The sequence below is a fragment of the Caretta caretta genome, chromosome 1 (assembly GCF_965140235.1).
Source record: "Caretta caretta isolate rCarCar2 chromosome 1, rCarCar1.hap1, whole genome shotgun sequence".
In the NCBI taxonomy this organism is placed as follows: Eukaryota; Metazoa; Chordata; order Testudines; family Cheloniidae; genus Caretta; species Caretta caretta.
This window is the reverse complement of record NC_134206.1, coordinates 335,446,881-335,459,628: the sequence shown is the minus strand read 5'-3', so window position 1 is coordinate 335,459,628 and position 12,748 is coordinate 335,446,881. Positions and strand designations below refer to the sequence as shown.

Here is a 12,748-nt window from a genome sequence, read left to right as displayed (position 1 = left end):
TGAATATCTCATTGTTCTTTTATCATGAGTGGGTAAATGGACAGCACAAGTATTAGGATATCATGTTAAATCTTTGAACTCACAAGTTATTTCTCTAATTACTTTTCACCTTCACCTTTGAAAATTGTTCACATTCTTTGGTTTTTATTTAACTGATTTACTGACAAATGCTCCAGGGAGGCAACTCAGGTGGGGAGAGGGGCGATATTTTTAATGAGTACCTTTATTTTTAGTAGCTGGTTAAGACAGAGATAACAGCAGGTAGGCACATTCTCTAAAGAAGAATTTCCTTTGCATTACATTTTTGGACAGTAATGACTCTCTAGTGCATTCTTCATGGTTTTCAGGAGTATTTTTTCCCTTTGTTTTGTTCTCTTTATTGTTCTTGTCCACTGTCAACCCAAAACATCCTGATTTTTCTTTAACCCAAACTGGTGTGTGATGTTTAAGAAATTTGGAATGAAATTCAAGTTTCCACAAGAATCCTATCCCTTTGTGGCTTGAAAATTGACCAGCAGCAGGATGGAGTAACCCAAGCCACAGGATGAGGTGGTAAAGTCTCCCTCTGTCTTTTCCTCACACCTCGTCCTTCCTCTCTTTCCCTCTCTTTTTCTATGTTAATCATTGGACTATCAGTATTATAAATTGATTGAGAGCATTACTGTAGGCTAACAGAGTTCTCACTCCCCACCTTCCACATGCACATGTCAACCCAAATAGCTTTAGCATATACAAGTGTGGAAGATGCACAAGAAAAATGCACAGAGCAGCAAAATATAATTAGAGCTTCAAAGAGCCAGTGTCACTGAAGATTTGGAAAAACAACACTCTTCAAAACTGGTGACAGAGCAGGCAGCAGGAGATGGGGACTAAAGAGGTGCCAAGTTACCGTTAACTTCAAACCACATCCAGCAGCAAGGGGACATTTCAAAACAGCACCAGGAAGGAACCAATAAGAGCTCATGTTTCAAAGCAGAAAGTCTTTATCTTCCCTCCAAGTGTCAGTGGTGTGTGCCTATCTGGTGGGATAATTAAATAGTGTATAGGTTTTTGTTCAGTCTCTTATCTAACTAAAACACACCAGTAAAGAAAGCAAGCACTCATCAATAGTTATATTGAAAGTTGTTCGTTTCAAGGACGCCAGCTTTACTGGTTTACCAGTCATTAGATGAATCTCAATTTTAAAATATCCGTAAATGAGCAGGTTTGTCATTTTTTTTACCTACACCTAAATAAACATAGGCAGATGGGAGACCTGCCATGGCCAGACTCAGTAGTCGAGGGGGTAAACCCTCACTGGAGAAACTGAGTCAGTGCTGAGTGTGCCTGTGGCATGTGTAAAACATATCCAGGATCTGCTGGGAGTCGTTAGACTCTGGCACAGCTAGGAAAGTTAGGGGCCACCACTTCCACTGAGATCAGGGAAATTGAAGCACAGCTGGATGGTTCTGCGGCCAAAACCTGCTGGGTGTAGTGAGTCATTGATACAGCTAGGTAAATAGCCGTGGGCCAGTACTCCACTGAGATCAGGACAAACTACTGGGAGCAGAGGAGACTCTGGAAAAGAGATCTGGTTTCACACCTTCCGGGGCGACAGATTCCTTTACTGACTAGGGTGATCCATATGGGTGTGACGCAACCACCTGGTGAAGTATGGATGTTAAAGAGGGGGAAAGGTGCCCCTTAGTCTATGGATTCAGGGGTACTGAGCAGTGATGCCTGGAGAGTAGCCAGAGGCTAATCCTACTGCATAAATGGCAGGGGGAGAGGTGTGATACAGAGGCCCATTGATGGTTCACCACTCTGTGTCAACAAGTTTTGTCACGCCTGACATACTCACCACACCTAACACACTGTTGTCATAATCTGTATCTAAAAGGTGTCATGTAAGGTATCATATACAAACTGATAACACGCTAGTCCCGAAAATCATTGAGTAGTGGAAGTACTGGGTGTGTTCAAAGAATTATAAATATGTGCTAGAATTATGTTCTTTAAATGTGTTTGGCAAGCAATGCACAAACCCAATCTGCCTAGACAAAGGAATGTATATTTGCTTGTCTGACCAGGCTGGTCATCAGGCAGAGACAATAAAGGAACATGTACATGTAAGAGAAACAAAGTTATCAAGCTAGCAAGTGGGAGAGAAGACAGCATGGTGTCTGCACCCTAGAAGAAGGGAGAAACTTTGGGCTTATTTTTCAAAGAATACATTTCAAAGGTTTACTGGACTAAAAAGAAAGGGGGAAAAATCTCTAACTTCTCCTGAGGAGTCAAAGAAGCCCCACACTTTGAACTCTGTGTGTTGGGTCCTGGCTAAATGTCCAGTCAGCCATGCTGAAAAAAAGTCTATGATAAGTAAACTTCTCTGAACAAAAGACTCTGGTTTGTTAAGTTTTAGGCTTAGAAGCATATTTTTACTTTTTCTTTTATATAGCCATTTCTATCTTTATTCCTTATGCCTGTTATCACTGAAACCTAGGTTCTTTGTTAATAAATTTGTTTTGCTTTTAACACAAACCATCTCAGCACTTTGGTTGAAGTGGAGGGTTTGTCAACCCCAGTTAAGTTAATAAGCTTTTGTGTATTGTCTCTTTAAAGGAGCAGCAAACTTAATTTCTCTGAGTTCAGTTAGAGGGCTGGACACTGCAGAGAGATGTCTCTGGGGAGCTTGGGAATTAGGGTTCGCTGATTGTTACCTGCACAGTAAGGTTTTGGACTGAAGAGTTTGCTGACAAAGCAGACAAGATGGTGTGTCAGGGAGCTGACACACAGCTCAACAGCAGCACTCTCACTTGTTGAGGCAGAGTAGGTAACAGTGACTCATAATTCTAGGGGTCCTCAGCGGAGGTCACACTGGTGTACTAGTCACTGGGTGAATCTCAACTTTAAAGTATCCTTAGATGGGCAGGTTTGTAATTATTTTTCCCATCATCTAAATGAACTAGGACTGTCAAGCAATTAAAAAAGTTAATCGTGATTAATCGTGCTGTTAAACAATAATAGGATACCATTTATTTACATATTTTTGGATGTTTTCTACATTTTCAAATATATTAATTTCAGTTACAACACAGAATACGAAGTGTACCGTGGTCACTTTCTATTAATTTTTATTACAAATATTTGCACTGTAAAAAAACAGAAGAAATAGTATTTTTCAGTTCACCTAATACAAGTACTGTAGTGCAATCTCTTTGTCATGAAAGTTGAACTTACACATGTAGAATTATGTACAAAAAATAACTGCATTCAAAAATAAAACAGTGTAAAACTTCAGAGCCTACAAGTCCACTCAGTCCTACTTCAGCCAATCGATGAGACAAACAAGTTTGGTTACATTTGCAGGAGATAATGCTGCCGCTTCTTGTTTACAATGTCACCTGAAAGTGAGAAGAGGTGTTCACGTGGCACTGTTGTAGCCGGTGTTGCAAGATATGTACATGCCAGATGTGCTAAAGATGCATATGTCCCTTCATGCTTCAACCACCATTCCAGAGGACATGTGTCCATGCTGATGAAGGGTTCTGCTAGATAATGATACAAAGCAGAGCGGACCGACACATGTTCATTTTCATCATCTGAGTCAAATGCCATCAGCAGAAGGTTGATTTTCTTTTTGGTGGTTCGGGTTCTGTAGTTTCCGTATCGGAGTGTTGCTCTTTTAAGACTCTTGAAAACATGCTCCGCATCTCATTCCTTTCAGATTTTGGAAGACACTTCAGATTCTTAAACTTTGGGTCGAGTGCTGTAGCTATTTTTAGAAATCTCACATTGGTACTGTGACGGGTTGGATCACAGAAACCCCCTTGGGACTGCCAACTGATGTCCCAAGACTACTTCTTCCTCTGCTTTCCCTGCCAGCTTGGGACTCCAGCGCCCTGTCTTGTTGAGCCAGACACGCCAGTCTACTCCAACACAGACCCAGGGTCTGAACCACGGGCCCAAAAGCTGCAGACTTAACTGAAAGCAGCTTAAGAAATGTTCCTGTCTTTAACGCTCAGATGCCCAACTCCCAATGGGGTCCAAACCCCAAATAAATCCGTTTTACCCTGTATAAAGTTTATACAGGGTAAACTCATACATTGTCCGCCCTCTATAACACTGATAGAGCGATATGCACAGCTGTTTCCGCCCCCTCCCCCCCCGCCCCCAGGTATTAATACATACTCTGGGTTAATTAATAAGTAAAAAGTGATTTTATGAAATACAGAAAGTAGGATTTAAGTGGTTCCAAGTAGTAACAGACAGAACAAAGTGAATTACCAAGCAAAATAAAATAGAACACGCAAGTCTATGTCTAAGAAAACTGAATACAGATAAAAACCTCACCCTTAGAGGAATTCCAGTAAGCTTCCTTTTACAGAATAGTCTCCTTCTAGTCTGGGTCCAGCAATCACTCACAGCCCCTGTAGTTACTGTCCTTTGTTCCAGTTTCTTTCAGGTATCCTTGGGGGTGGAGAGGCTATCTCCTTAGCCAGCTGAAGACAAAATAGAGGGGTCTCCCCGGGGTTTAAATAGACTTTTTCTGGTGGGTGGACATCCCTCACTCCCCCTGTGTAGAATCCCAGCTACAATATGGAGTTTTGGAGTCACACGGCCCAGTCCCATGTCCATGCATGACTCAGAACTTACAGGTAGCAGCCATGGGTCACATGCTACCTTGAACGTCCTCAAATAGACTTCTTATGTGGATTGGAGCATTCCAAGATCCATTGTCTCTTAAGGGCTTCTTGATTGGGCACTTAATTTGCACATTACTTTCTCAAGAAGAACAGGGGTACTAGTGGCACCTTAGAGACTAACAAATTTATTTGAGCATAAGCTTTCGTGGGCTACAGCCCACTTCATCAGATGCATAGAATGGAACATATAGTAAGAAGATACATGAAAAGGCGGAAGTTGCCATAACAACTCTAAGAGGCTAGTTAATTAAGATGAGCTATTATCAGCAGGAGAAAAAAACTTTTGTAGTGATAATCAAGATGGCCCATTTCAGACAGTTGACAAGAAAAACTACTGTGCTAATAAGCGATGGTGACATAAACACCACCCTATACCAGAAACCAACTGACTGCTATACTTACCTACATGCCTCCAGCTTCCATCCAGACCACACCACACGATCCATTGTATACAGCCAAACTCTTCGATACAACCGCATTTGCTCTAATCCCTCAGACAGAGACAAACACTGACAAGATCTCGATCAAGCATTCTTAAAACTACGATACCCACCTGCTGAAGTGAAAAAAACAGATTGACAGAGCCAGAAGAGTACCCAGAAGTCATCTACTACAGGAGAGGCCCAACAAAGAAAATAACAGAACGCCACTAACTGTCACCTTCAGCCCACAACTAACACCTCTCCAGCGCATCATCAAAGATCTACAACCTATCCTGAAAGACGATCCCTCACTCTCACAGATCTTGGGTGACAGACCAGTCCTCACTTACAGACAGCTCCCCAACCTGAAGCAAATACTCACCAGCAACCACACAACAAAAACACTAACCCAGTAACCTATCCTTGCAACAAAGCCCGATGCCAACTCAGTCCACATATCTATTCAAGTGACAGAATCATAGGACCTAATCACATCAGCCACACCATCAGGGGTCGTTCACCTACACATCTACCAATGTGATATATGCCATCATGTGCCAGCAATGCCCCTCTGCCATGTACATTGGCCAAGCCAGACAGTCTCTACACAAAAGAATAAATGGACACAAATCTGACATCAGGAATCATAACATTCAAAAACGCAGTAGGAGAACACTTCAACCTCTCTGGTCACTCAGTAACAGACTTAAAGGTGGCAATTTTGGAACAGAAAAGCTTAAAAAACAGACTCCAGTGAGAAACTGCTGAACTGGAATTAATTTGCAAACTAGATACCATTAACCTGGGCTTGAATAGAGATTGGGAGTGGCTGGATCATTACACAAATTGAATCTATTTCCCCATGTTAAGTATCCTCACACCTTCTTGTCAGCTGTCTGAAATGGGCCATCTTGATTATCACTACAAAAGTTTTTTTTCTCATGCTGATAATAGCTCATCTCTTAGAGCCGGTATTGTAACTTCCACCTTTTCATGTTCTCTGTCCGTATATATATCTTCTTATTATATGTTCCATTCTATGCATCTGATGAAGTGGGCTGTAGCCCACGAAAGCTGATGCTCAAATAAATGTGTTAGTCTCTAAGGTGCCACAAGTACTCCTGTTCTTTTTGCGGATACAGACTAACACGGCTGCTACTCTGAAACCTTTCTCAAGAAGCTGACCAAATGCTTTACAAAGACTACTTAAAAATCAAGCCAGTACACAGCCAATATTCATAACTTCGAATACAAAAATGATACATGCATACAAATAGGATTAATAGATTCAGTAGATCATAACCTTTACAGAGATATGTTACATGGCATATGTAGCATAAAACATATTCTAGTTATGTCATATATATATTCATAAGCATTGTTCCATAAAGCCTTATGGGGGGCACCGTCACAGGTACCTTCTTTGCATTTTGTCAAATCTGCAGTGAAAGTGTTCATAAAATAAATAACGTGCTGGGTCATCATCCGAAACTGCTACAACATGAAATATATGGCAGAATGAAGGAAAAACACAGAGCAGGAGACATACAATTCTCCCTCAAGGAGTTCAGTCACAAATTTAATTAAGGTTTCAGAGTAACAGCCGTGTTAGTCCGTATTCGCAAAAAGAAAAGGAGTACTTGTGGCACCTTAGAGACTAACCAATTTATTTGAGCATAAGCTTTCGTGAGCTACAGCTCACTTCATCGGATGCATACTGTGGAAAGTGTAGAAGATCTTTTTATACACACAAAGCTTGAAAAAATACCTCCCCCCCGACTCTCCTGCTGGTAATAGCTTATCTAAAGTGATCACTCTCCTTACAATGTGTATGATAATCAAGTTGGGCCATTTCCAGCACAAATCCAGGTTTTCTCACCCCCGCCCCGCCCCCACACACACAAACCCACTCTCCTGCTGGTAATAGCTTATCTAAAGTGATCACTCTCCTTACAATGTGTATGATAATCAAGGTGGGCCATTTCCAGCACAAATCCAGGGTTTAACAAGAACGTCTGGGGGGCGTGGGGTAGGAAAAAACAAGGGGAAATAGGTTACCTTGCATAATGACTTAGCCACTCCCAGTCTCTATTCAAGCCTAAGTTAATTGTATCCAATTTGCAAATGAATTCCAATTCAACAGTTTCTCGCTGGAGTCTGGATTTGAAGTTTTTTTGTTGTAATATCGCAACTTTCATGTCTGTAATCGCGTGACCAGAGAGATTGAAGTGTTCTCCGACTGGTTTATGAATGTTATAATTCTTGACATCTGATTTGTGTCCATTTATTCTTTTACATAGAGACTGTGCAGTTTGACCAATGTACATGGCAGAGGGGCATTGCTGGCACATGATGGCATATATCACATTGGTGGATGTGCAGGTGACAGCACCTCCTTTGTCAGCCTTTTTGATTATGATGTCAGAGTTGTTTCTGAGGCTGTGGATGGCATTGTGTTCCGTACGGCTGAGGTTATGGGGCTTTTCCAAAATTTCAGCCCGTGCACGTCGGCGGAAGCACTCTATGTAGAAGCTCATGCTCAAATAAATTGGTTAGTCTTTAAGGTGCCACAAGTACTCCTTTTCTTTTTGCAAATTTAATTAACACATTATGTTTTTAACAAGCTTCATCAGCATGGAAGCATGTCCTCTGGAATGGTGGCTGAAGCATAAAGGGGCATATACATGTTTAGCATATCTGGCATGTAAATACCTTGCAATTCCAGCTTCAAAAATGCCATGCAAATGCTTGTTCTCACTTTCAGCTGACATTGTAAATAAGGAGCTGGTAGCATTATCTCCCGTAAATGTAAACAAACTCGTTTGTGTCTTAAAAATTGGCTGAACAAGAACTAGGACTGAGAGGACTAGTGGGCTCTAAAGTTTTACATTGTTTTGTTTTTGAGTGCAGTTATGTAACAAAATAATTCTGCATTTATAAGTTGCACTTTCATGATAAAGAGATTGCACTACAGTACTTGTACGAGGTGCACTGAAAAATGCTATTTCTTTTGTTTCTTTTTTACAGTGATAATATTTGCAATAAGAATAATAATATAAAGTGAGGACTGTACACTTTATATTCTGTGTTGTAATTCAAATCAATATATCTGAAAATGTAGAAAAACATCCAAACATTTTTAATAAATTTCAATTGGTAGTCTATTGTTTAACAGTGTGATTAAAACTGCGATTAATCATGATTAATTTTTGTAATTGTGATTAATTTTTTTGAGTTAATCACGAGTTAAGTGCGATTAAGCAACAGCCCTAAAATAAACCTAGTTGGATGGGCTATGTTCAATGTAAAAAAATACTTTCTTCTGGGGCAACTAATTGAAAATGGACAATAAATGACTAATGCGGAGAAAATAGCTGGATAAGGGAAAATGTTAGGGGTCTCAATTGACCACAGAGGATCTATTCCTTCCATTGCAAACACTTCAACAACTGTATAATCTACCTGGTGCAAATGGTATTTCCTGAAGCTTAAACATTTTTTGAAGGACATATTCAATCCACAGGCAGTGGAACTGCCAGAAATCCAGAGTTTCTGTTGCTCTGAAGAGAGCTCCCTTGGTTTTCCAGACCAGTTGCAGCCTCTTAAGAGTTCCTGGTCCAAGTGACTCTCCCTAATTTAGATTATCTGTGCTGGGCCTGGAACAAAAAAATGTATATAAACCTGAGCCCTAGCCAATGGGGAAATGCCTTGCATTAAAAATTCTTTTGTTGATATATGATTAAGGCTGATCCAGCAGAAAATTATATTTCATTCACACTGGTCTCCACATAAGTTACAGTGCTTGGGTTTTCCCAACACAGACTGCTTCTGGAGATGTGGGTCTCCTGGAGCCCTACTGGCTCATGTGTTTTGCGATGGTCTCAGGATCCAGTCTTTCAGGCTAGAAGTAGATAGGAGGATTAATATGGTGATGGGTACAGTCTTAGAAATTACTTTCCAGAACTGTGTTTTGGAATATATCCCAACATCTTGGAAACTCTCTAGCTCTTGGGAAGCTTGTTTCCATAGTGCACTGCTTGTAGACAAATGGCTTATATTGCTTTGATGGAAGAGCAGATTGCTTCCAGGGATAGAAGCCTGGCTGGCTGGCAACTACAGAGTGAGTAACATTTCAAAGAAGATGGGCCTTAGACAAATTTGAAAAGATTCAGTCTAACTTTGTACAGGCCTTCATTAATCTCTAGAGGATGAGAACCGAAATGTCGCTCTCATTACCCTCTCTCTTCCCTCTCTTCCCCCCACCGCTCTGTTTTCTGCCCTCCCATTCTTTTATCTTGCTGTCCCTTTTAAAAACCTTTATTTCTTTAGCTCCCTTTTTTGGGTGGTTTTACATCTACCCAAACAGCTGACATACATGTGTACCACCAACCTAAAACTGAGATCAGTTCACCAAGCAGAAGGATTGAATTTATACAAAAAGAAAAGGAGTACTTGTGGCACCTTAGAGACTAACAAATTTATTTGAGCATAAGCTTTCGTGAGCTACAGCTCACTTCATCGGACGCATTGTGAGCTGTAGCTCACGAAAGCTTATGCTCAAATAAATTTGTTAGTCTCTAAGGTGCCACAAGTCCTCCTTTTCTTTTTGCAGATACAGACTAACACGGCTGCTACTCTGAAACCTGAATTTATACAGTATGCTGAAATAAATAATATGGTTTCATATACTTGTTTGATGAGTGAATCTGTAACACAGAACTGGCATTGCTGGAATATATGGTATCATATATATTTATAATACAAATTCTTGATGATTGTACTATGTATATTTTGGCAATCTAATTGTCATAACTGTACTTTCTCCTCCTCTCCCCGCTTATTTTTGGAGGGGAAAATTTTAATAATACATACATTTTAAAATTAGTTTCCAATTCACCCGATAATCACGTACCCCGCAAAAGAGACAGAGGACAACTAGATACTTCGATATTTCTCTACCATTTGTTCAACACTCAGACAAAATACACTCATTCGCCAAAAACCAGCACACCTGTCCAATTATTTTCAATATTAACATTTGATAGACATGCCTAGTTAAATATGTGTAAACAGAGATTTCACTCAATTTATAAAATCACCAAAAACAGCATGTCTTGGGTAACGTAAAGGTGCTCACTCTGTAATAAAGATAACACCCTATTAAATGAGCTGAGGATTATATTACTGTTTAATGTTTCTCTAAGCAAAAGCTCACTGTTGTAATGAACATTGTTTTGGCTCTGATATTTACATGGCAAAGATTTGTTAAAACTTCATAAATAAATAAATAGTTTTAAAAATATTTTCTTCTTTTCCAAGACTAATTTTGGAGTACGTCTGCAACATAAATCACATCACATGTTCTGAATGTTTTAATCAAAGATTCATTCCTAAAACTTTCTAGTACAAAGAAGACACACAGTAGCCTCAAATTTATGCTCCATTTATTATGCCATCCTATCTAGAGAGGACAAATGCATTTCTTTGCTAGATAGTTATTGAATATTTAGATAATTTTAGAGGAGAGAGGGAAATTTCCCCTCATGATGCCCATACAAATGAATCACTGATTCTAATACATGCATATTTCAGTAAATGTTGCAGTGTAGTATTCATGCAAGGGTGTTTTGTGGAAATCAAAGAATCTTTATAACGAATTTATTAGTGAACAATGGTAACCTTATTTTCTCCACACAGAAAAAGTCAATTCAGTTCAGAGATATCAAACACATTAAAGCTAATCTTTTATTCTTTTATTTTAATGTAGTATTTATGCTGTTTTCTGTGACTTTCTTTAAAGGATCACCTATTTCAACTGGACTGGCACAAATTTGAGAGAGGACGAGGCAGGTGCCCTTTTGATCCCAGCTCCTCCTTCATCTCAACTTTAATTGGTAATGAACTTTATGTCTCAATCTTCAAGGTGCTGTCAAACTGTCTTTCTGAGTCTCTTTCGTCAGCTCTCCTAGGTGTTATCAGTATTTCTCTACAGCCTATGGCATGTCAGACTTACTTCTATCAGTGGTGCCCAGATTAATATTACATTCCAGACAGTGTTAATTTGAGCAAGTGTATCTCAGACGAGTGAGCAGATGTTCTATTTCATGTGCTGTTCTACAAACATAATTGATTGTCACTTATTGTCAAAGATTCATTCCTAAAACTTTCTAGTACAAAGATTTTATATACACAGAGAACATGAAACAATGGGTGTTACCATACAGACTGTAACAAAAGTGATCAGGAAAGATGAGCTATTACCAGCAGGAGAGCTGGGGCGGGGGGGTACCTTTTGTAGTAATAATCAAGATGGGCAATTTCCAGCATTTTACAAGAACAGTAGGAGGGGAAATAAACAAGGCGAAATAGTTTTACTTTTTGTGTAATGACACATCTACTCCCAATCTTTATTCAAGCCTAAGTTAATTGTATCCAGTTTGCAAATTAATTCCAATTCAGCAGTCTCTCAATGGAGTCTGCTCAGCCTCGACCTCATCAACCTCAGCCTGGACCAGTCCACACAAGAGATCCACTTCCTGGACATGACGGTGCTAATAAGCGATGGTCACATAAACACCACCCTATACCGGAAACCTACTGACCGCTATACTTACCTACATGCCTCCAGCTTTCACCCAGACCACACCACAGGATCCATTGTCTACAGCCAAGCTCTATGATAGAACCGCATGTGCTCCAACCCCTCAGACAGAGACAAACACCTACAAGATCTCTATCAAGCATTCTTACAACTACAATACACACCTGCTGAAGTAAAGATACAGATTGACAGAGCCAGAAGAGTACCCAGAAGTTAACAGGACAGGCCCAACAAAGAAAATAACAGAACGCCACTAGCCGTCACCTTCAGCCCCCAACTAAAACCTCTCCAATGCATCATCAAAGATCTGCAACCTATCCTGAAGGATGACCCATCACTCTCACAGAACTTGGGAGACAGGCCAGTCCTTGCTTACAGACAGCCCCCCAACCTGAAGCAAATACTCACCAGCAACCACACACCACACAACAAAAACACTAACCCAGGAACCTATCCTTGCAACAAAGCCCGTTGCCAACTGTGACCACATATCTATTCAGGGGACACCATCACAGGGCCTAATCACATCAGCCACACTATCAGAAGCTCGTTCACCTGCACATCTACCAATGTGATATATGCCATCATGTGCCAGCAATGCCCCTCTGCCATGTACATTGGCCAAACTAGACAGTCTCTACGTAAAAGAATAAATGGACACAAATCAGACGTCAAGAATTATAACATTCAAAAACCAGTCGGAGAACACTTCAGTCTCTTTGCTCACTCGATTACAGACCTAAAAGTGGCAATTCTTCAACAAAAAAACTTCAGAAACAGACTCCAAGGAGAGACTGCTGAATTGGAATTAATTTGCAAGCTGGATACAATTAACTTAGGCTTGAATAAAGACTGGGAGTGGATGTGTCATTACACAAAGTAAAACTATTTCCCCTTGTTTATTTCCCCCCCCCCACTGTTCTTGTAAAGTGCTGGAAATGGCCCACCTTGTTTATCACTACAAAATGTTCCCCCCTCCCCCCCGCGCTTTCCTTCTGGTAATAGCTCACCTTTCCTGATCACTCTTGTTACAGTCTGTA

The 12,748-nt window shown here is 40.3% G+C and overlaps 1 protein-coding gene across 1 annotated transcript in view; it reads left to right on the top strand.

Annotated features, from left to right (window-relative positions):
* SEMA3E (semaphorin 3E) overlaps positions 1–12,748 on the top strand; it is a 221,889-nt gene that overhangs the window by 158,646 nt on the left and 50,495 nt on the right. Inside the window, exon 5 of the mRNA XM_048836506.2 lies at positions 10,908–11,001. Coding sequence (XP_048692463.1) covers positions 10,908–11,001 — 94 coding nt within the window. The remainder of the gene's footprint in view (positions 1–10,907; positions 11,002–12,748) is intronic.